The sequence below is a fragment of the Tenrec ecaudatus genome, chromosome 2 (assembly GCF_050624435.1).
Source record: "Tenrec ecaudatus isolate mTenEca1 chromosome 2, mTenEca1.hap1, whole genome shotgun sequence".
NCBI classification, from domain to species: domain Eukaryota; kingdom Metazoa; phylum Chordata; class Mammalia; order Afrosoricida; family Tenrecidae; genus Tenrec; species Tenrec ecaudatus.
The window spans coordinates 272,676,576-272,699,959 of record NC_134531.1 but is presented as its reverse complement, the minus strand read 5'-3'; the positions used below and the strand labels follow the sequence as shown (position 1 = coordinate 272,699,959).

The following is a 23,384-nucleotide window of genomic DNA, read 5'->3' as shown; positions in this document are numbered from 1 at the left end:
ACGAGAGTGACACACCGAGCAAGGCTGTACACAGTGAGTAGCAGACCTGGGGCTCAAGCCACACGCATCGACATCCAACCCAGCATTCTTCAAACACTTACATTACAACCGAAGAAGAAAGGAAAACAAATCCACCTCTATTACTGTCAAGTCCGTCCCCATTCACAGCAACACGACTGGCAAGGGTAGAACTGCCCAAGGTTTTCCAAGACTGACTACCTCCATAGAAGCAGCTAGCTGCCTCTTTCTTCCAAAGCCAATGTGTGAGCCCCAACTTTGGGTTGGCAGGTGAGTGCTTTCATCCTTCCCTCACCAGGGGCCACTGCATGCCCTGAGGTTCTCAAACATCCTTAACAAAAGCAAGGGAGAAGGCAACGTCTGGAGCTTTCAAATTTGGAATGAAGCTATTGAACTTGAGCAAACTTACTATTTAAAACCTTTACATATTTATATGCCTTGAAGAGCAATGATGACATTGAAAATTAAAAACATGTACATGTAAGTTGGCTCCCGGGTGGAGCTGCTCAGGGATGCAAAGGGTTCGTGTGCTCTGCTGCTGATCCAAAGGTACGGTGTTCTAGTCTACTCAGAAGGTCCTTAGAGACAAGACCTGGTCATCTCCTGAAAATCCAGCCACTGGAAGTACGGTGGGGTACCAGTTTACTGGTGGGGTTGCCTAAGATGTAATGAACTTGATAACCATTGTTTTATCTGTTTGTTTTTTTATGTCACAGTTATCTGGCGTTTGGTCCTATGTTTATAATAAAAATCCTGCATCTAACCATTGGTATCTTTCCTATTTTATTTTATCTTCAACCTACGCAGTAAGTGCTACCATTGTAGAAGTTGTTAAATGTTGTAAAGATGTTACAGGCTGGTAGGAGTGCGGGGCAAGTGGAAAGGCATCAGTCTGAATGACATGTTTCAAAAGAAATAGACAACGTTCTCCTGCTACTAGGATAACGTGGAGTGGGCACGGAGTGGGTGGTTAAAGTGAATGTTTTGATATCCTCCTATCAGAAAGTTTTAATATATGTGGGTGATTTCCAACAGGATGTCAGATTGGCTCGTCAGTAATCTGAGCCTGCAATGTGTGAATTTCAAAGGTCTTTTGGGAAGCCAAGGGCAGATGTACTACTCTGATCAGGGCTTTAAGGTTTATAAGCGTTATGTATTTGTCAAGTGTGTGTGAGAGAGATTTAGCTGCCAACTGTATGACATGAAGAGCTGCAGACACAACACTGGATACCACGATTGGCATGTTCTAAAATAGTCTCAGGGAATATTTTCTCATGTAATACTCAAGCAGCTATATTTTCATGTTGATACGTTTGAGTTTTGCTAAGTTGTTTCCTTGGCATTTGAAAAGACAATACCATAGAAGAAAGGGAATACACGGGGGCTCATGGAAAAAAATAATTTTCTCATTTTATTTTGGAGATCTAGTCGTATCATGAAGGGGCAGAGGGCAAATACACTTTCACAACTGCTTCCCAATCACCTTCCATCTTCCCTCTCTTCCCACTTCAGAAATTGTGATCCTTCTCTCGAGGAAAACAAAACTATTTGAATCCTTAAACCACAGAATAAATCCCCCAGGGCCCTGCTGCTGGGGGGGTACAGTCAGGGACCTTGCCTTCGGTGTTTCTGATGCCCACTGGTCTCCTCCCAGGAGGGCCTGAGGGGTCCATGCCCAGGTTGTCAGTCTTCTGAAGCCAAGGGGGAATGCCATCTCCCAGGAGGGGGCATTCCTCACTGCTCAGCCTGGTTTCCCCCCTCCCCGATTCTTCTGGCTCACTCTGTGGCAGGTCAGTTGTAAGGAGGTTGTTATTTTATTGATCTGTTTGTCTTTTGAAGATGTGACTGGGTGTACGGGAAACAAATCCATAGGAACAGCTAGTCATTACTGCCACCATCCTCCCTGGAGCCACTTCGGAAATCCTGGGCCACTTTCAAGTTGGGAAGAGGTTTATTTGTGGGTCCCAGTGTGCTTTCCTGCTCATTTTCCTAGAAATAGCTAAATTGCCAATGTGGAGAACGAGTAGAGAGTTCTAGCTCAACTATCTCCTTTAAGGGGTGGGTGGGGGGGTTAGTCAGCCCTGGTTATTTTCCTAAAAGTGAGGGGCAGAACTGAGGTCTTCTACCATTCATTCTCTCAAGAACAACTCCCTCTCTCTACATTTTATCAGTGACGTGTTTTGAACATCAGCAGTTCCTAGTCTCTACATGCCAGGATCGCACCGTTGACTGCGAGTGGCAGTCATAAGCAGAAAGGGCTGGCAAACCCGTGCCTCCACACAGCCAGGCAGTAACTAAATGAGGCTTTGCAGGCCTCGCAGTCTCTGCAGCAACCATTCAACTCAGCCACTCCAGCAGGCCAACCATGCATGTGGCTTTATTCTTAGACATTTTTATTTATCAAAATAGTCATGCCACTGTTTGCTGACTCTCTTGTAAGAGGAAGATAACCCATCACTGTAGGGTGAGGGGCTTCACAGGGGCACTGTCACAAGGCAGAAAGTGCCCAGAGGCAGGACCAGCAGGTGGTGGCAGCCCAGTGAGGGCTTTCCTGACTGAAGTAAGGCTTGTGCAAAGGAGCGAAGGCCGGCACCAGAGAATGCAGTGCGAGTACCTGGGATCTAAGATGTACTGCACAGGGGAGGGAGGGCGGTCTGGAGAGGCCTAGAGGTTGTGGGTTTCATCCGTTATACCCAGCAGCTCAGCCAGGATCCCGTAACATGGTTGCGCCTGTTGAAAAGGGACTTCCAGCAGCTAAGAGTCATAATCAATAAACATTTAGAAAGATCAGTCTGGCTCCAGTGGACAGAAGGAAATTATAGGAACGGGTGCTATCAGTTGAAGGCACGGAGCTTGTAGCAGGCTAGGCACGGGAGACCGAGGGCTTGATTTTAAAGAACGCGATTATGAATGAGGTAGCTAGTTCAAGCGAGACGCCACAAAAAGTAGTCATGGCAGGAAGAGATGCAGTAGGAAGACTTGAAGGTTCGGCTCAAATCATCATTCATCAGGGCCGCTGGAGGGGCACGCTGGGAGTGAGGTCGATGCAGGGGGGAAAATCAAGGTTCAGGGATGGACAAGGGAGAAGCCCGCTCAGGAATCAGGCTCACTGCTCATTCTCTGAACCCCAGGGACCACGCAACACAGACACACAAGCTCATGCATGTTCACACACTCATGTGTACTAGGAGATAACGAGGCTTCTTCCTGTTCTGTGCTGTTGTCATTTTTTAAATCTTTCATAACATTCAGCACCTGCTGAGATCATTCACTTTAAAAACATGCTTATTTATTTTCTGCCCCCACCCCCACCCCTATAACCTAAGGCTCCTGGGGACAGGGATTCTAAACTGCTCGCGGAGTACCCCAGGCACCTAGAAAGTGGCCTGTCGCCTTGTAGGCGCTCAATACATATGTGTGGTAGATAAATACATTTAAAATTGTGCACATCAGTCATTGTGAGCCCAGACGCAAGACTTTTACTTCTCTGGCATTCCAGCATTGTTTATTACTTCATTTTGAGAGAGAGATGATTTCTATTTGGTATTTGAAGTAAGTTGGTCTTACTTCCGGCGTGCGATTGGTGAACGCAGACAATGATGTCTTTACGGTGATTGAGAGAGCTTTTCAAGTGGATAGTTTGGGGACTCTGCCATTTTTCGGTCCTGCTGTTGAAACTGGCATTTGCTACCTGTGCATTTCTGCTCTTATGTCCCATGTGGTAATTTGGCCTCTTGATCTCAGCTGCGAATTCCCTCCCCGCCCCCGCCCCAAGTACAGGCCAGTCCTGTATTATTTGGGCACAAAGGCCAGTGCAGAAACACATATTTTAAAAGCACTGGATAAACGCCCTCCTTGCTTTCCCGAATGAGAAAGCTGGAGTCGACAGCCATGGCCAGACGCCTGGAAAGAGGAGGTTTGCAATCACGTGTTTCCGCTCCCCCCAGGAGAGAACGTGCTCACACTGGAGGCTCTTTCTCCAACGTTGGGGCTGTGACGTCGATGGGATTGCCCTAGATGCGGAAACACAGCCTGGTTTAATTCCTGAATCGGTGCATCTGTTCTTGACGAAGACCTCCCTAGCTCTAGTTTCTTCCTGTGGCTGACTGTGCTTCACCAGCCTGAGAACCGGAAGCGAGCACTACACGGGAAAGACGGGCGGACGGCGAGCATGTGCGATCAGGGTGCTGTGCACACAGCGTACCTGTGTGCAATCAGAATGCTGTGCACACAGCGTACCCCACCTGTGCTATCAGGGTGCAGCTGTGGCCCGAGGAGGTCAGTGCCTTTTTCCCAATCACCTTCTCACAGAGACTACAGCCAAGAGTTTTCTTATTGGATCATAAAGTCCTTGGATTCAGGAATAACATCTTCCTCATTTTTGTGTGTCCCAGGAGCAAATGCATTATCCGATGATCCAAAGTAGGGGCAACAATTAGTTAGCTGTGTTCTGAATAATGAAGTGGTTTTGGTTGGAAGGATTTATTCATTTATTTTTGATACATTAGACTAGACGGTACTTCCAACCCCCTACCCCCGCCCCGCACTTCTTCTTGTATCTCACTTTGTTGTAGAAATCCTGAAGCGTGGCACATGTAACATAGACCTTGTTTCAGATAATTTAAAACTGCCTGTCACATCAGTTTGTGATTTCTCTGTGCATGTATTAAGGCTCACTGAATAATAATTACCAAAAAATCATAAAGATAGGATTGAGTTTCAATTAGAGGGAAACAGCTCTTTGTTAGAAAGCTACCTAGATTTATTTCTTCTTAAATTTCAACATATTTCCCTGCAAATGAAGATCTAAACTATGTTGGATATATCGTTAAAGACAACCCCAGTGACCCAAACAAACCGAAACACAATAACCACCGCCAAGAAAAAGCACCAGCAAACATGACCGACCGACAAGGTATGAACGATTGCTGTGTTCAGCAGGTTTTCAAATGAACGGTTTTCTCTTTGATAGTATCGGTTAACTAGCTATATTTCTTCATCTTCATAAATGCCACAACTTAATTACTTTAACTCCTTTAAATCATCTGAGAGATCAGGAAGTATTTCCTGGTTAAAGTACTCCCTCTGGTGTTCGCTGACTGTATTACAAGTGCTCCCGTCGATTGCAATTGTGTTTAAACAGCATGGATACAACAGAACAGCAGTGTGTAAGATGAGAAAAATTTCACCTTTCAGTTAAAACTTAGAAGCAGAGAAAATGACGTCATGTTGGAAGATATGAAGAAATACTTGAAAATGCCCTTAGCATCTATGAAACAAACAAAAATAATTACCTCCCTCCACTGCTCACAGCTTCACCTCCTCTCTGATATGTGACTGAAATGTAACAGAAAAAGGGAACAGTTAATAAGCATATGTACATATCAAAATGTATTACAGTCATGAGCATCTATGTAAAAGGGAGTGCTATCCCGTTCCTACCTCCCAGGAGAGTAACAGATAACTGATTCGACCCAGGTCTTATCTTTCTTTAGGTCACACAGTACACCCCAGCCATTCTGATGTTCTCAATGTGCCGACAGGGTTGAGAACTCATCAAATCCAACTATCACACATTCTTAGATCCTTCTCATAGAACCCATGACTTTCTACTTCGAATTTATTCTGAGATCACATAATACTATGATTTGGTGTAAATGAAATCATTACTCTGGAAAAAGAATTTTTAACTAGCAGACAACTTCTCCAGACATATCAGTAAAGCAAGATACATGATAAATTAAACCTCTTTCCACACACAGCATGCCAAGGGGGGACAGTGAATTAGGGAGGCCCATGTTTATCAGATGTGTATACAGAGTAAAAATATATCGTAATGCGCTTGAAAGCATTGCCAGCTTAATAAATTGTGGGCTTAACAATCTAGCCAGAGCAACAGCAACTACAACAACAAGATTTGCACATAGTGAGGCAAGGGGTTAAGAAGATTAGCACTCTGTAAGTACAGATGCATTTTCTCAGGGGGAGAAAAAAAATGTGTTTGTAAATGCTGCCAAATTCTGCTACTTTGGAGAACTCCACACTGGGAGTCTGTGAAAGAGAGATAAGTGCCTCCAGTGATTACAGTGACTGGATTAAAAGTGAGGCGAGGCTGCAGGTAACATGGTCGACTACTAAGGTGAAGTGAGAGACAAGGGCCTGTTCTCAAAGATACGGGCTAGAGCAGACGATCGGGTCTGGGACTCGGGGAGAAGGAGCGGAGTTACCTTTCACCTGTGCCAGGTGTTACGGTGCCCTTTCAAAAGTGAGGGTCTGCGGGGGGGGGGGGGGGGTGGCAGGGGAGAGAAGTGTGCGACTGCTAGCCTGAGGGGCTTACGTTATGGAAAGGAATGCAGTGCCAAGACACGATCAGGAAGGTCATTAGCATGTTAAATCCGGCTGAGGGTGGGAACAGTGTGTCTATCTACGGGGACACATGCGAACAGGCTCAGGCATCCGTGCGGAGTCATGAATACACAACTGCATAATGGGGATGAGAAGCAGCACAAACCATTTCGACTCCCAATGCCCGCCTGACAGGAGTGCCTGAAGTACCGTGCTCCCGTTTAAGTCCTCCCCCCCCCACTTATTGCAGAAATTGCAGTGCAAACAGAGGCACAATCGTCCGCCACATGCCACACGCACAAAGGAGGGGAAGAGGGGACATGCAAATATATACCTGTTGGTGTGAAGGTAAAAGACGGGACTGAAAAATCAAAACAAAATGGAAACCCGTTATTAAGCTGAAGAGAGAAAGGGAACATATCACATTAGTATAAATCAAGCAGACAGCTGAACATAAAGCAAATGTAAATAAGGGGAAGCCAGCAGTTCTGACACGCTGATGTACGAGCCAAACCAACCCGAGGATGAAAAAGCAGCTTGTCTCTACAGGTACCATGCTCCAGAGTCTGACACCGGGGGAGGGGGGGGGTTAGCCTGAGAGTGACCCTGCATTTATGAACCCAGACGTAGCTCAGGGCTTCGGTGCAAACAAGACCCTCCAGTAGTAATCATTTGCAAACACCGGTGATGGATGCACTCTGAAACAAGCATTACCAGGGTCTCGCTTGAGCCTTGTCTAGCTATCTGGAAAGTAAATGCTTATTACAGTGGACTAATAGGTGTGCCTTAATTATTCATTATGAAAAGAAAAAAGACAGGGTGTGGAAGGGGGTTGAAAGAGAGAATAAAGCGAGAGGAACAAGACCCCAAATAAGAAAAATTATAAGATCACTGTTTCATTGCCAACAAATGCCTGGAGCCTTATCATATAAAAAGTATCGCACTCCATTTTTAGCATCATAGAAATTTGTGAATGGAGAGGAGGAAACTGGGGGCTTTAAACTTCTACTTCTCTATGACAACTGAGTTAGAAGCTTCCAAGGAGCAGACTAAGCACTTCTTTGAAAGCCATGCTAGAAGCTGAACGAGAGAACAGTCCCACCCTTCTGAAAACCTGCCCTCTCTCCGCAGTTATCAAGCTGAATCTAATCAATCATGCCTGAAATCCACCTGGAGACTTCAAAAGTAGCAGCTTTTCCTCCGCCACCTTTCATATCAGCCCCCATTCCAGGGTGTTGGAATACTTAAGCGATTGCCATATAATTTCTGTTGGGAGGCTGGGGGGCAGGGAGGGCGGGAGCGCATACTGGCTCTGTGTCCGAGGTTCTCACTGATCAAGCGAGCACAGCACGGGGAACCTAAACAAATCCCTTCACGATGCCCGTTGTCGTAAAAAGAACCACGTGTGTGAAGCTTAGGGCCTCTGGGGCTGCAAAGAGAAGCGGCTGCCTTCCGGACAGCTGTGCTTCTTCGCACGCTACGTTGCCTCTGAGCAGACACATCAGAGATGGCGGAACCACCAGGCGCGATGCTGGGTACCCAGCTCGCAGGCTGGCCTTCGGTGCGGCACCGCAGTCCTGTCCTAAGGACCCCAACGGGCTTCCTTCCCGTTGGCTCTTTCCCTAGATTCCACGACATCGTGCAGCCTTTACCAACTCAAAGCCGTAGTCTCATACCTCCATGAGGTGCATGTGGCTACGTATGTACACAGGGGATAAAAGGGGCACTGGAAAGGACAGCTCTTCAAGCGGGAATGGAGTGCTTGCACAGGCATCTCCATCACAAGGACACGGGGCTCTTGGAGAGGCCCTTGCCATTACGTCTAGCTAACGGCTCAGCCCACTGTGAGGATTTGAAGAAGAGACGGAAAGAGGTCAGCCCAAAGGAAATGCTCCCAGCTAGCACACCGAAGAACAGCTTCATGTTCACGCTTCCAATTGCATAATAAACTCTGTGTACACAGGGATGCGTGTGTGTGTGAAGGGGGAGGGGAGAAGGCAGAGGCCCTGTTACCCCCTGTGACAATGTGGCTTGGCTTGATGTTTTATAGATCGGCAGACTTCTCATGAAAATATTTCTCATGAAACTATTTCACTTCCTTTGCTCTTAAAATAACTGCCATTAATTTTGGCATCGAAAATTTATACAGAGATCTCAAATTGTACTTTTTAAAAACTGCGTCGAAACAATTACGATAAGCGAGGCATCGTGAGGACAGCGGCATGAACCGCTCCTCCGGTTCCATTTGCGCTATGTCCGGGGCTCCTGCCGAGGCACGGGCAAGAGGGCAGGAGCGGGATTGGTGTGGGAGGTTTGGCCAAAAGAGCAGAGCCACTGGCCAGCGTGCTGGAAGCCCGGGAGAGGGGAGAGGGAGCCCGTCAGAAAGGAGGGAGGGTTGGAGGTCACATAGGAACTTCTCCAGAAAAGGTGGGGCAGTGATCACAAGCACACAACTCTGACGCTGCATCAAAATAAGCAATGGAGCAGCGTCACTTCCTGGCTATTTAAAACGATGAAATCTATTGGGCGGGGCTTTGCTTGGAGGAGTCAAGAGACTCTACAGACACACGCTTCTTTTCCCACCCCGTTCAAATCGGACTTCAAACTGACTCTCCCTCAGCCTACCCCCTCTGCACTCAGCAGCACATGCCATCTCTGCCTGGTTTTCTCAAGCCAGGGCAGGAGGATGGCAGGCTAGCTCGCTGTGCCTATCTGGGCAGCGCCCTCAAGTACCCTCTTGTTTTCCATCTCGCAGGCAGGGACTCTGACAATTGGCTCAGGGATAGCGTTAAAAACCTACTTAAGAATGCTAATGCTGAGGCCAGCGCATCTGCAGGAGAAGAGAGCCACTGAGCCACGGGCAGGAGGCCTGCTGATTGGTTTCCATGGGACTGGAGAGGGATTTGTGGTGACAGGGTCTGGCCATGACCCCTTGTGGGCACAGGGCCTGTTCCCTTATTTCGACTCTTCTTCTTCCAGGCGGTTCTTATAGATGCAGGGTGACAAGCAGCAGCGCTGTGCGTGAAGAAGAGGTTTCACCAACACCCTGACCCTCCCTGACAGGGACGCAGGTACATCATGAACGACCTGGCACAGGTCATGTCAGGAGCATGTGAGCAATTAAAAAAGGGCCGTGAGGGCACCTCTCTCGGTAATCTTCTTTAAATTTCCTTTGCAGCAAAGCAAACATACTTTATTAAACTAGCCTACAGGTACGATAGCCGGGTGACTCTGTAATTTATTATCCAAACCAGGACAATGGGGAGAGCAAAAAAGAACACTATAAATAACTTTCCTGGACTGCAGGCAGTCCACCGGGACTGTCTCCAGAAAGCTACGGGTTATTGTGGCTCCTGCCCTCACATCTGAAGCCCCAGGTCGATGGAAATATTTGGGTGAAGGGAGGGGGGGCGGAAAGCGAGCGAGATTATCTATCTGGCAGTGTGGTCAATGCCCCCAGAGGACCTGCATGAGATGTCCACAGAGTTGGAGGATTTGTGGCAAAGCCGCCTGTGAAGCACCTTGGCAGTTGGTTTCATCCTTACAAATGTTGGCTAACAGCAGCCAAGCAAACCTCCCTTCTGACAACTGCAAACGAGCTAGGGACGGCATCACCATCACCCCCTCTCCTGTCTGAACCCCGCTCAGCCCACACAGGCAGGATTTGGGCAAGATGTGCTCTCTGACAAACATATCAAATGGTCACATTTCCTAGCTTGCTTCATAAAGGGCAGTGGCACCCCTCAAGACTATGAGCGTTTTTCCAAATAACTGCATTTATAATTCTGTGCCAAGGAGATTAGGATATCCTCAGAAGCTAAATAATAAAACCACTTCCCAAGAGAAGAGGGGAATGGGACAAAAACGATGTCTGTATCTACTGGCTTGCCATATATAAATACATATATATATGTGCATTGTATGTAAGAAGCACTTTCAATATGCTACACATTCATATACGCACAATCACATTCAGAGTTGAATCTACCTGAAAGTAACTGGGTCTATAACTAATAAGGTCTATCTATAATACTGATACTCAAGTGGAGTAACTATGTGAAAATAACCATAAAAATACACGCCGGAGGATTAAAACAGCTTGATACCGGGTCTCTAGGAAAATGATTCATTTACAAACACACGTGACAGTGGTGCTTCATGCAAACACACGAAACTACGGAAGGTGAGTACCTTTCCTGATGCCCGCGTAGGTGCTGCTAAGTCCGTTCCTCTTCTTGCGGTGGCGATACAGCCAGATACTGAAGACCATGAGGATGATCCAGCAGGCCGCCCCGATGCCGGCTATAAACGCGGGCTGCTTCACGACGTCGGAAATCTGCTGAGCGAGGCTGACTTGGTCTTCAGGTGACACGGGGTTTCCATGAGAATCTGAGAAGGCATGTTGTGAGGAAGGTGAGGGTAAGCCTGACCTGAATACTGCGGCACACATATGCGATAGAGTCACCGACAATATTTTGGTCAAGTTCGGACCACAGCTCCTGGTTTTCGTTCGTCAGCATCCCCGTTGGTAATCAAAAGGCACAGAAGACCATCAGCAAAGCTGCGAGATTCTGTTCATGATCTGGAACCCACAACCCGTGGAGCACACAGGTTTTGTGAGGTCTCAAATGCAACGGGCCTCTTAGGACTCTAGAAAACTCTTGTCAGTCACGGTTTCGGTGCTGAGAAAACCACACCCATGTAACCCCTGAAGGTGAAGTACTTTTAATGCAAATGCACAGAAAGTAAGGGATACCTAATGGGTTTTTAAATTTTTAATATTGTATTTTATTAAGCCTAATAGTTATGAAATATTATCATTTTAACATGTACCTAATATAAAAACCATTGAGACATTTTTCATTCTCTTGAAATCTAGGAAGCATTTTTAAAAATCATTTTATTGGGGGCTCATATAACTCGTATCACAATCCCTACATACAGCCTTTGTGTCAAGCACATTTATACATTTGTTGCCCTCATCATTCTCAAAGCATTTGCTTTCTACTGGAACCCGTGGGGAAACCTAATGGTTTTTTAAGGAGCCTTTGCAAATAGTATCTTACAGCGTGGGTGTTCGACTCGATGGCAGTGGGCTGGGTTTGTATTTGGAGTCCCTGGGTAGAGTTAATGGTCAATGCGTTCAGCTGCTAACTGGAAGGTTGGAGGTTCAAGTCTACTCAGCGGCACTTTGGATGGAAGACCTGGTGACAGACTTCAAAAACATCTCAGCCTTGCAAGTGCTGTGAGCGCAGTTCTACTCGGACAACACAAGGCGTTGCCCAAGGTCAGAACTGAATCCATAGCAACTGGCTTTAGTTTTCTTTAATCATTTTATTAGGGGCTCACACAACTCATATCACAATCCATACATACATCAACGGTGTAAAGCACATCTGTACATTCATTGCCCTCATCTTTCTCAAAACACTTGCTCTCCACTTAAGCCCGTGGCATCAGCTCCTCATTTTCCCCCCTCCCTCCCCGCTCCCTACTCCCTCATCAACCCTTGTTAATTTATGAATTATTATTTTGTCATATCTTACACTGTCCGACATCTCCCTTCATCCACTTTTTTGTTGTCCACCCCCCAAGGAGGAGGTTATATGTAGATCCTTGTAATCTGTTCCCCCTTTCTATCCCACCTTCCCCCCACCCTCCTGGTATTGCCACTCTCAGCACTTTTCCTGAAGGGATCATCTGTTCTGGATTCCCTGTTTTTCCACTTCCTATCTGTACCAGTGTACATCCTCTCTGGTCCAGCCGGATTTGTAAGATAGAATTGGGATCATGATAGTGGGGAACTAGAGGAAAGTTTCATTGAGAAACTAGTTTTAATAAGCATTTATCAGCAGGATACAAACTTCGATAAACCTCTATCACCACCCCAAACATAATGCCATTGACTAAATGAGGAATCACTGCAACCCAATCTGCCAGGGTAGAACTGTTCTATGAGTTTCAGAGACGGCAATGTTTTATGGGGAAAGAAAGCCCTGTCGTTCTCCCTCGGAGGGGCTGGTGGTTTCAAACTGGCCATCTTGTGGTTAGCAGCCCAACACATAACCACTATGCCACAAGGGCTCCTATAAAACTTCCAAAGTAACCCCCAATAGAGGGAAGCTATTATTTACTCAATGAGGTAGATACTGGAAAGAGGTATATGTGGGTGTACACTTACATGCCCTCTGATAAAGATCATTTTTAACTAACTTAAAAATACATCTTTTGGCTATACACTCCGAAGGCCCCATAAAAAAATGTCAGATTCTTAAATCCAATGAAAATTTAAGCTTATGGTAACACTGAAAGAATATGAATCATCTAAAAATCATAATAATCATGGCCAGCCACATATAAGAGATGAACCCTAAGATACGCAAAATAATTATCAAGCAAAATAATTATGCACAGCCAAAAGACTTATTGTTTTCTGTTAACTGTTACAATTAAAATATGATGAACTGAATGGTGATAAGCTAAACCTATTTTCCAATTATGTGTGAGATTCCACTAAGATATTCCGTTGTCAAGCCCACCCTTACATCCAGTCACACAGAGAAGGCTGCACAATATTTGTAGAAAACTGGAGGCTGTTGCTCTATCAGCAAACCAACATCCTGCTCTGTTGGCCCTGAGTGCTGCCAGCTCTGAGGCTGCCCGGTGGGCAGAGTTCCCGCTTCTGTCTGCAGTGGGAATGTTCTTCCCCCACAACATCTGGTGAAACAAGAAGGCATTTGCCCATTTTTTTCATTAGGATTTGTGCATTCTTCCAGTTCTTAAATCATCTGACTCTGAAAATATTCTGTTCATAACCTGTTTTAGAATAAAAATGTTTGTTCCAGACCCCAAATACTTCTGTCCCAAATAATTGGTATCACTTATTATAATAATGTATAAATTATCAAGGGTTCATGAGGGAGGGGGAATCTGGGAGGGAGGGGACAAATTAGGAGATGATGCCAGGGGCTTAAGTGGAGAGCAAATGTTTTGGAATGATGAGGGTAACGAATGTACAAATGTGCTTTATACAACTGAAGTATGTATGGATTGTGATGAGTTGTATGAGCCCCAACTAAAATGATTTTTTAAAACCTGGTATACACAAAAACTAACAAAAAACAAAGAAAGTCAAGTCCAAACTCATTGTGACCTTGTAGGGCAGAGTGGAACTATCCACAAGACTTCGAAGGCTATATCCTTTCCTGAAGCCAACCTCTGCATCCTTCTTCTGGGGACAAACTGATGACTTTGCATTGCTGGTCTTTCAGTCAGCAGCTGAGCAGTTAACCACGCCTCCTAGGCAAATACAAGCAACATTCAACAACTGAATCTCCCTAAGGAAATTAGCAACCTTGCATGTAAAATGGTCAAACTGTGACATGTATGTGTGTTTCATCTGCTTTTTCTGGACACAGTCAAGGCTGGAAAACCCTATTTTCATAGGCAGGCAGGCACCTGCCTTCGAGTGTTTTTTCACTGAAAGTTTTATTTCATGTTGCAGACCCTTTAATCTCAGTTTACCCTAAGAGCACTTTGTCCTCTCAAAGTTCACTAAGCAGACCGATTCTCTTTTTACCTATTACACCCTTTGTACCAACTACGTTTATAGATTTCATGGCTGTTTGTGGAAGGTGAAGTTGGGGAGCTTCAGATTTTATGGAGACAGCCAAGAGAGGGTCCGCGCAAGCCAGCAGATGGGCTACACAAACTACAGTGCGCTGTGACGAATGAATTACAGCGGCCCCTCTGTGCCAGGCTTTGTCTGCATGCAGCTGAGGTGGCATTAGACTATGGAACTGGAACACGTGTACACTGTAAAGAAAACCACTTTGACCCTCAAAGCCACGATTTTAATCTGAAAGTCAATAAAATTGTAGATGGTTCTTCTCCAATTCAGCTTCCAAAAATTAGAGCTGAAAAAAAAAAATCATGTGTTACAGAAACATTGTTGACAACATTGATGCTATATAAGGACTCACAATGTAACTTAAAATGTCAACGTTAAGATGTTAATACCGCTAGTTCAGAAAAAGAGATATATTAGGCAAACAAACATTTCCTCGTAAGAGTTTCCCTCCTTCCATATTCTATTGTAGCAGAAGCATTATCAATTTACCAGGTTATGTGCCTGGCTTTAATATTGACAACAATATATTTTTGTTTCTGAAGTGTATCACGGAGATTTTTTTCTTCTTTGAAATTGTGCATCTGTCACTTTTTAAAGCTATGACAAATATGAAAGGCCATCTGGAATCAGATTGCGGCCCCTGGCTCTCCGCTAACGAAAGCGCATGCTTCTCAAAGCAGCGTCAAGGATGGCCGGTGACTCCATTTGACCACACCGCCATCCGCCTCTTTGGGGGAGTGCATGACTGGGCTCTGGGGGAGAGATGGTGTGCACTATTTCCAGACCTGTGCCTCACCCCTTCCCCTCCCTCGGCGTTTCCCTCTTTTTCCTGCTGGCACAGGATAATGGCAGCCCTGCATTGAGGAAGTAAAGCCCCTGCAGCTTATGGCCCTCAGTGCCCATGCAGCAGAGCCCTGCCTTACAGGCATGGGCTTTCCGCAGATCCCAGAGCTTGAAGCCACAGACTCTTCCAAGTGCTATCTTGTAGCGCAAATAGCAAAGGGATTTCAAAGACGGTTTTCAAACGGGATGTAAAGTTCTTTAGGTAAAGCAAGAAATTTATCCAAAGCCTAATGTTTCTTATTTTTGTTTTGAAATGATTTCTAGGATATATGATCAAGATTATCAGCGTATCAAAAAATAGAAGACTATGGGAGGGGGGTGTGGGCAGGGGAAAATGAGGAACTGATATCAGGGGCTCAAGTAGAAAGCAAATGTTTTGACAATGATGAGGGCAACAAATGTACAAATGTGCTTGACACAGTGGATATATATTTGGATTGTGATAAGAGTTGTATGAGCCCCCAATAAGATGATTTAAAAAAAGAAGAAGACTACATCCTTGATAAATATAAAGATTCATATATCTGATTCATCTCCATGATGTACCAATTGACACAAATGTTACCAATGCTTAACTACTTCTGATGGGGACCACATAACTTTCTAATACCTAAAAATTTACATGGAAAGTTTACTAGTTTTTCTGGTGTGGACTCATCTTTTTGTTTTTGGTGTTGGATTTTGTAACTTGAGAAGTAATACTGATTGAATAAACACTACAGAAATATGTAAATCAGTAGAATATTATTAGGTTAATGCCGAATGCTGATGAGATTTTCCTTTAAACCTATCTAAAATGCACGCATTGTCCTGGATAGACTCCCGGGCTGAACAGATGAGGGGGCACAGACAGTGGGAATACGCCCATGGCACAGGATTGACAACCTTCGTGGACATTTACCTCTGCAGTACAGATAGTCGCGGAGTGCGGTGGAAAATACAAGGGTAAAGTTATGAAAACTTCTTAGATCTAGCCAAACACCTGGAGTGGCTGACTTACTGGGCCTAGAACTCAGGACCATTGGCTCATTAGAAAACAAGGACAACTGCCCTAACACAGTCCACAAAGACAATGAACTAGCTCCTCTTTGGTGAGCAGTGACTGGGTCTGAACAGGTCATGAGCAGCCATCTACCCAGGCAAGTATCAAGCTCCCTGAGATGAGAAGGAATAGATGGTGTCCAGGTACCCTGACCAACCACTGGGGAAAAGGCTCACACAGAAGGTCCTGGGTAGAGTGCGGGGGTCAGGGGGCGGGGGGGAGGGGGGGGTCAGGGATATGGAACGAAGCTCAAGATCATGAAAGAGGCTCGGCTGACCAGTCAGGGAGAGACTGGTGGAATCCACAAGGCTCTGATGGCTCATAGGATAGGCGCTCACTCCACAGCTTCAAAAGCGAGCCAAACAACGGACAAATCTACACAGGGCGCAGTGACACTGAAGCGGTGTGCACACCTGAGAGAGCAAAAGGACAGCAGTCACCCAAGGACAATGTTCAGAAGGACTGGGAAACAGGAGCAATGGGAACGGGGAGGGCTGGGAGGAAGTGGGATCAGTGTAATGCCATCTGGTGGGCATTACAATCCGTGACATAAAACAGAAGGTGTGTAAGTTATTGAATGGGATAGGGACCTGTTCTTTAAACTCTCTCCCAATTCTCAGTTAAGTTAAACTGTGAAAAAGAAAACCGTGTCTTGATAAGCGGAAGTCTAATTGTGACTTAAAAAAAAAAACTTTTGCTTTCAGGCTAGCACCATCACCATTGAAGCCACGTTCTATGTCCTGTTCAACTGGAAACAGTGGCTTGGTTGTGTACCACGATCAAACCCCTCTATCATGAAGAAGCAAGAGACTGAGCAACCAGACCCGCGCGGACACTGACCTAATTGGATGAACTGCGGCTCGCTCTTCACCCCAGGCCCAGCTCCCGTGCTGGCCGCCACTTCCACGCTGTATCGGACCCCTGGCACCAGAGACGGAATGACCACGGAGAAGGTGGAGCCATCCACTGACTTGTTGATGTGGTAACGCGTTTCGTTGCCCAGGCACCAAACCTGTAAGATGATGTGGAGTGTCAAGTGGGCCCGTCACCTGAATCCATACAGAGATCTTACACCCAGATCTCGCTCTCGAATTTATCCTAGGATGCTCCCAAAGTCCATTTTCCCAAGGGCCTAGATCGGCAAAGACTTTCCTACTCAACCCAGTGTTAGCAGTGAGGTCAAGACTTCTTAATTTCCTCTTGTACTTTGATAATACTGTTCTAACAATATAATAATCTTTTTTTACTAGAATAATAAAATGTGTCATTGTGACATTCTTCACACGCATAATTTGGCGGCATGAATTAGGGCAATATGTGGTCCAACCATCACCAGTATCCATTTCCAAAGTTGTTCCCCACTCGGGGGAGGCTCCCCATCCCCAAGGACCTGAGTTCCCTTTTCCTTCTCTCCTCCTTGTGCTCAACTCTGCTCTCTCCACCCTTGACAGCACTGCTCTCAACCTTCTCAGCGCTGTGGCCCTTGCATACAGTTCCTCATGTTGTGGTGACCCCCCAGCCATACAATTATTTTCATTGCTGCTTCACCACTGTCATTTTGCTACTGTTATGATTTAGGTGACTCCTGTGAAAGGGTCGTTTGAACCCCCAAAGGGGTCGCGACCCACAGGTTGAGAACTGCAGTTTTAAAGGATGCTGTCAGCTACGTTTAGGGCATAAATGCAAATTTTCTCTGGAAGTTCAGGGTTGCTGTTGCTTCATAACACTGGTTCTCACTTTCCTTGTTAACACTGAAATGGTTCGATGGAGTACAAGAAGGACCATATAGACAGCGGTGTTTATCCAAATAAAGAGAAATAACCTCCCCACTTATCATTTGAACCTGTACATATACGAAGAGAAGGAGCCCTGAAGACTCGGACTGATGGCGTGGCTGCAACAAAGGGCCCCACCGCTCGACTCTCGTGAGGATGGCTCGGCCCTGAGCTGGGCTTTGTCCTGCTGCACGGAGGGTCGAGGGTCGCTCTGAGTCCCGATGGGCCCCCTGGCCCTTCCCAATCACCGCTGCTTGGCCGGATGCTCAGTCACTAAGACGAGACATTTAGAAATGTACACCCATCGTCTTCTGCACACAAGTACCTGGCCTTGTCCCCACGTCTCCTTTCATTCCACAACTGAGAAGAGACTGATGTCACGGGAGGGTGAGCTTCTGAATATTCTCACTACCTTTGCATGAAGACCATTAATACAAATAAATCTGAACACACAGAGTGAGAATGCTCCTAGGGTTTTCTTTAGCCTCTGGGATGATGAACTATGATCAACGAGAAAAAAAGATCACTCTGATTCTTGTCTCTCGATCACAAGAGTACTTTGTCTGCAATAACGTATGTGAAAGCCCACGGGATAACAGTATGGATCTGATTTCACAGTTTGGAAATGCTGTGTGTCAGAATCCTGACTCAGTTGCTACTGGAAAAATGATTTACCGAGTGGTAACACGCGCTCCCTGTTCTAAACGGTGCCTTCAAACAAGATGCAGGAGGGGCTTCAAGTAAGCCACTTGCTAAATGCTGATAGGACATGGGGTTTTACAGAAGTCCACGAACACCAGCATCTGCTATCCCTCGAGCCTGTCACTGTTCCTTTTTCTTTAAAAGGTAACATAATGTCCATATGGCTTCAGTGCGCAACACCAGCAAGCATGGTCAGCTTCTCAACTCGGCTCTGACCATTGGAAATGCAGATGCCTTTCTAAATTCTGTCCCCAATTATGTGGCACAGCTGCAGTGAGACCACAAACTGATTTTGAACCAGTCAATCAGGTTCTCAAAGGCATTTTATTATTTTAAATTGACCATGAAGTTAAGTGAAATCCAGCCTTTCACATTTCTTCCAGGAAAGAAATGAGTTTTGACTCTTAGGGGAAAATACCTGCATTACACTATTTTGCCTGAGCACTGAGACATCGCCTCATTTTAAGTCTTTTAAAATGGTCTTTAACAGTGCCATTTTTTCTAGGTCGAGCCATAGCACAGCATCCTGCCCCTACTGAATTCACCTTGGAGCTCATGAGAAAGCACTTAAAAAAGAGTAGATTTTTGCCTTCTTAATTGCTCAGTTAGAACCCAAAATCTAGCGGGAAATACCTTAAAACACCCTGCAGCGCATTTTTGACATTGTTTTAAATATAAAACAGTGCCAGAAAGATGTACTCCTTTATAAAGTAAACACAAGTCTCACAAGGAGTAGTCCATTTGCTTTTAAGAATAATTTTTAAATACGTAATACTCAAGCTCAGGAGACCTGGTTACCCACTGCCACACTGCCATTCAATCAACCCCCCTCCAAGTCACCCTATAGGACGCATTGGAGCTGCCCCGGGGGCTTCAGAGACTGCATACTTGCACAGAAGCACACACCACATCTTTCTCCTACAGAGTCACTGGGGATTTGGCAGCATTGACCTTAGAGTAAGAAGTCAAGGACTTTAACCACTGTGCCTCCCAGACTCATAGCTGTTACTATACCAACCAATGGCCACTTGAAATAGCACATGTAGCTTGATTTGGATCTTAACTGATAGCTGGGCAGCTTGAACCCACGAGCCACTCCGTAGGAGGAGGCTGTGTCAGTTTCATGCTGTAAAGACTGTAGGCTCGGAAATCCCATGGGACAGTTCTGTCCTGCCCAATAGTGTCATTCTCATTTGGGACTGACTTTGTGGCTGAGTAGTTTAAATAGGGTTACACATCAATACCTCGAAAGACGTATCAAAACATTACAGGTTCGAGTCCCTCGTGAAGACTACTGCACACTAATCTTGAGGGATATGGACGAGCATGATAAGTTGCAGGCATGTCCACTCGTGACTCTGTAATGAGCATGCCATTAACAATCACTGGTAACTACCACAAGATTACACATTGAGATACTACTCGCAAGGTCAGCAGTTTGAAACCACCAGTCGCTCCAGGAGAGCAAGATGAGGCTCTCTACTCACGTGAAGCGGTAGTCTAGGAAATCCACAGGGTCGTTAAGAATTGGAAACAACAGTCTGTTTGGTTTTATGATTTGACAACTAGTATAGAAAGGAGATGTGCCCCCCACCCCTCCCGCCCCTGCCCCTACTGTTATTGGGTTTATACCAAAAAACCAAACTCACTGCCACTGAGTGGATGCAGACTCATAGTGAGCCTACAGGGCAAGGTAGAACTGCCCTTGAGAGTTTCCGAGACTGTAAGTCCCCCCTTTCTCCACGGAGGGGTGGCTAGCATTTGGGCGGCCTTGTCGATGACAGCACAACTCCTAACTACCACGTCCCACGGACTCCGTCTGAGCTGGGTTTCAATCCTAGCTGATTCGTCCTTCCATCCCTTTTCAGAAGAAAGCACAGCAAAACCCACCTCACCACCTACATCCCAATGAAAAAGCTCTCTGCTAGACTGTAATCCAGGGAAGTGTCGTCTCCACCTTCGCAGCTCCCTGGATCACTGCAGCCCACTTTGGGAAACACTGGTTTACAAGACCCACATAAAGGGAACCATCTGCCACCAGAAACTAGCCATCAACTACAAAAAATAACCATCGTGTCATTTAAGGCAGTATCTGGAGAAGTATATAGAGTGTGTCTTAAGTTTCTTCTAGGGAGTATGAATAGAACAAGACATGCATATATCTATTTTCCTACTGAGTGTTGTCTCATTCAAATCTTGCCCATTGCTATTACTGCTCATGAAGAATGCTACAGTACAAATTCATGGATCTAAAGAAAACAGTGAACCAAACTCACTGTCATAGAATCAGTTCTGTCTCACAGCAACCCCGTGAAGATCTCTGGTGGCGTAGTGGGTTATGAGCTGGGGCTACTAACGGCATGGTCAGCAGTTCGAACCCTTTGGCTGCACAGGAGAAAGACGCGGCTGTGTCTACTCTCATGAAAATCAACAGTCTTGCAAACCCACAGAGACAGTTTGACTCTGCCCTAGAGGGTCTCTATGAACTCACTGATAACTCATTGACAAGGAGTCAGTGCTGACTCAGAGAGACCTCCTGTGGGTTTCTGAGAAAGTCCACTCTTTCTCCTCCCGTGGAACTGCGGGTGGTTTCCAACTGCTGACCATGTGGATCGCAGGCCCACGTGTAACCACTGAGCCCCCGGGACTCCATTCTTGTGCAGGAAGCTCAGGGATCTGACGTGGTCTTACTGTGAGTTGGCACGAATGAGTATTTGTTCAAAGTGAATCTATGGAAGACTACATGCTCACTGAACAAAGCTGATGAACTAACAGGTAAAATCATTATTCAAACTCATTAAATCACTTGGCAGTCTAGCATATATTTTAAAAACGTTATACATGCGGAAATTTGTGATCTAATTTCCTAATAGGCACTGAATTTTGTTTAAAGACTAAAACAAGGTTCACAGGGAAAAATACTAATTTTCTTACATCATAAAATAACTTCCGATTTAGCCCTAAGCTTTTAAAACTTCAAAGACATAAAAAGGCAAATGAAAAAGAAAAGTAAATTTAATATGACTTAAAGCCAATTCCACAAGTTTAAAAAAATTCACTCCAGATATAGTTAAGGTATATGTGGTACAAATAAAGATTTACAAAATGAATCTACATTTACTTATACAAAATATCTATGTATTTTGTAACCTCAGAAGTTCTTGCTTTTAAATTCATTACTTTAAAATGTCCTATCTCCCAAAATAATCTTCCACAATCACTACATACACATAAAGTAATGTGGCATTTATTTAGTGTGGTGAGGGGGAGGGGCTACGTATCACCTAAAGAATCCTAGTTGCAAGTGGGTGAGTGACCAGGAGGTACAACTTCCCCAATGTTCTTTCCAAGCTTTTTCCAAAGTCATGGTACATGTTGCCATGTGGACCAGCAGATGGCGCCAGGTTTCCACAAACCATTCCATCAAGTTTCCTTTCGTTTCTTCATTAGTGAATTACTGGTCGGTCTTTACCTTATACTCTTGGACCATCCCGTTTTGAGTGTCTTCTGGAGGAGGCTGCCAGGTAACAAGAATCGCAGTTCCGTTTCCATCATTCTTTGACACCGTTACACCTTGGGGTGGGGCACTGGGTGCTAATCAATGGTTCAAAAGAAGAGATTAGTATCTTATCCGTGTCAGAGAACAGGGAAAGTAGGCACTATACATTTGAAGTGTAGGGTATGTATACCTTAAGTATATACTTAAGTTTACAACTTATACACATAAGTTAAAAAATAGCCATATGATTCTCATTAAAAATATGCATGGTTTTAAGAAGTAGGGCCAGCCCCTAGAGCTGAGGGGCCTACCAGGATAAGGAAATGTGAATGCTTAAATCCACTTAAAGTGTCCCGGGTAAATCTAGACAAGTCAGTCACATTACTTACAAACCTGTGAATCTAAAAGAACTATTGGGGGGGTGGGGAGTGGAAAGGAAGACAAGCAAATTTGCAATAATTCCTCTTCAGATGAACTTTAGTTCCCAATACCCAAATACTCCCTATAGATACACCATCAAGTGGTGTCATGACCACATTTGCACGTTTTGATGTTGGAGGCTTGTAAAACAAGTTAAGGGGGCTTTATATTACCGCCCGGTAGAGAAAAATAGGATTTTAGAATACTGGGATTTCCACTCCAACTAGGTAAAGCCCCTTGCATTATGAAAATGCAATAAACCTCTTATGCAAAGATAATGTTCTCTATGAGGTCATTTAATAATTTAATAATGCCATCATCAACATTTTGAGAACTTACAACACAGCACCAGAAACTAACCAATGTACGGCCACCGGGCCCCCTCACTTCATTCTACTTGCCTTCTTCCAGGGTTTTGGCAAATTTAACTTCACTATCTGCTCCTTGAAATTCATTAAAGAAAGGGCGGGCCTTGATTTCATAGCTGACTCCCTTTTTGAGCTCGGGGATCACCACGCTGTTTGTGGCTGGCGTCCTCACTTCAAAGACTAGCCACTCCGATTCACTGTGGCTGGCTCCAGATGGCCGATAGAGAATCTTATAGCCTTGAATATATTGAGACTGTTGGTCTACCTATTAAAACGACAAACAATCGATTGTTCACAGTCTAATCCTATTGGAAAGTAATGAAAATTAAATAGCACAAAACAGGAAAAAAAATTTTATCTGGCTTCACCTTATATTCTTCCAGTTCATATAAAGCAGTGGTGGTTCTCAACCTTCCTAATGTTGTGACACTTTAGTACCGTTCCTCATGTTGTGGTGACCTCCCAACCATAAAATTATTTTCATTGCTACTTCATAACTGTAATTTTGCTATTGTTACAAATCAGGTGATCCCTGTGAAAGTGTCATTTTCCCTCAAAGGGGTCACGACCCACAGGTTGAGAATCGCTGTTATAAAGACTGTTGAAAACACTCACACCCACACACACCACATGGCTGTGTGTTCAATCATTAAGAACTACAATTTCGTTTAAAGACTAAGAGAAGGTTTATAAGGGAGGGGGGAACAAATTTCTTACAGGATAAAATAACATTTCCAATTTA

At 45.1% G+C, this 23,384-nt stretch overlaps 1 protein-coding gene across 2 annotated transcripts in view; it reads right to left on the bottom strand.

Annotated features, from left to right (window-relative positions):
• The window catches only part of ROBO1 (roundabout guidance receptor 1), a 434,587-nt gene that overhangs the window by 48,054 nt on the left and 363,149 nt on the right, over nucleotides 1-23,384 (bottom strand). The window contains exons 8-13 of one of the 2 annotated variants that reach the window (XM_075542454.1): nucleotides 22,676-22,907; nucleotides 21,828-21,949; nucleotides 16,719-16,890; nucleotides 10,555-10,752; nucleotides 6,698-6,724; nucleotides 5,313-5,355 (exon numbers count right to left, since the gene is read on the bottom strand). In XM_075542454.1, coding sequence (XP_075398569.1) covers nucleotides 5,313-5,355; nucleotides 6,698-6,724; nucleotides 10,555-10,752; nucleotides 16,719-16,890; nucleotides 21,828-21,949; nucleotides 22,676-22,907 — 794 coding nt within the window. The remainder of the gene's footprint in view (nucleotides 1-5,312; nucleotides 5,356-6,697; nucleotides 6,725-10,554; nucleotides 10,753-16,718; nucleotides 16,891-21,827; nucleotides 21,950-22,675; nucleotides 22,908-23,384) is intronic. The other variant, XM_075542455.1, reaches the window with a different exon arrangement.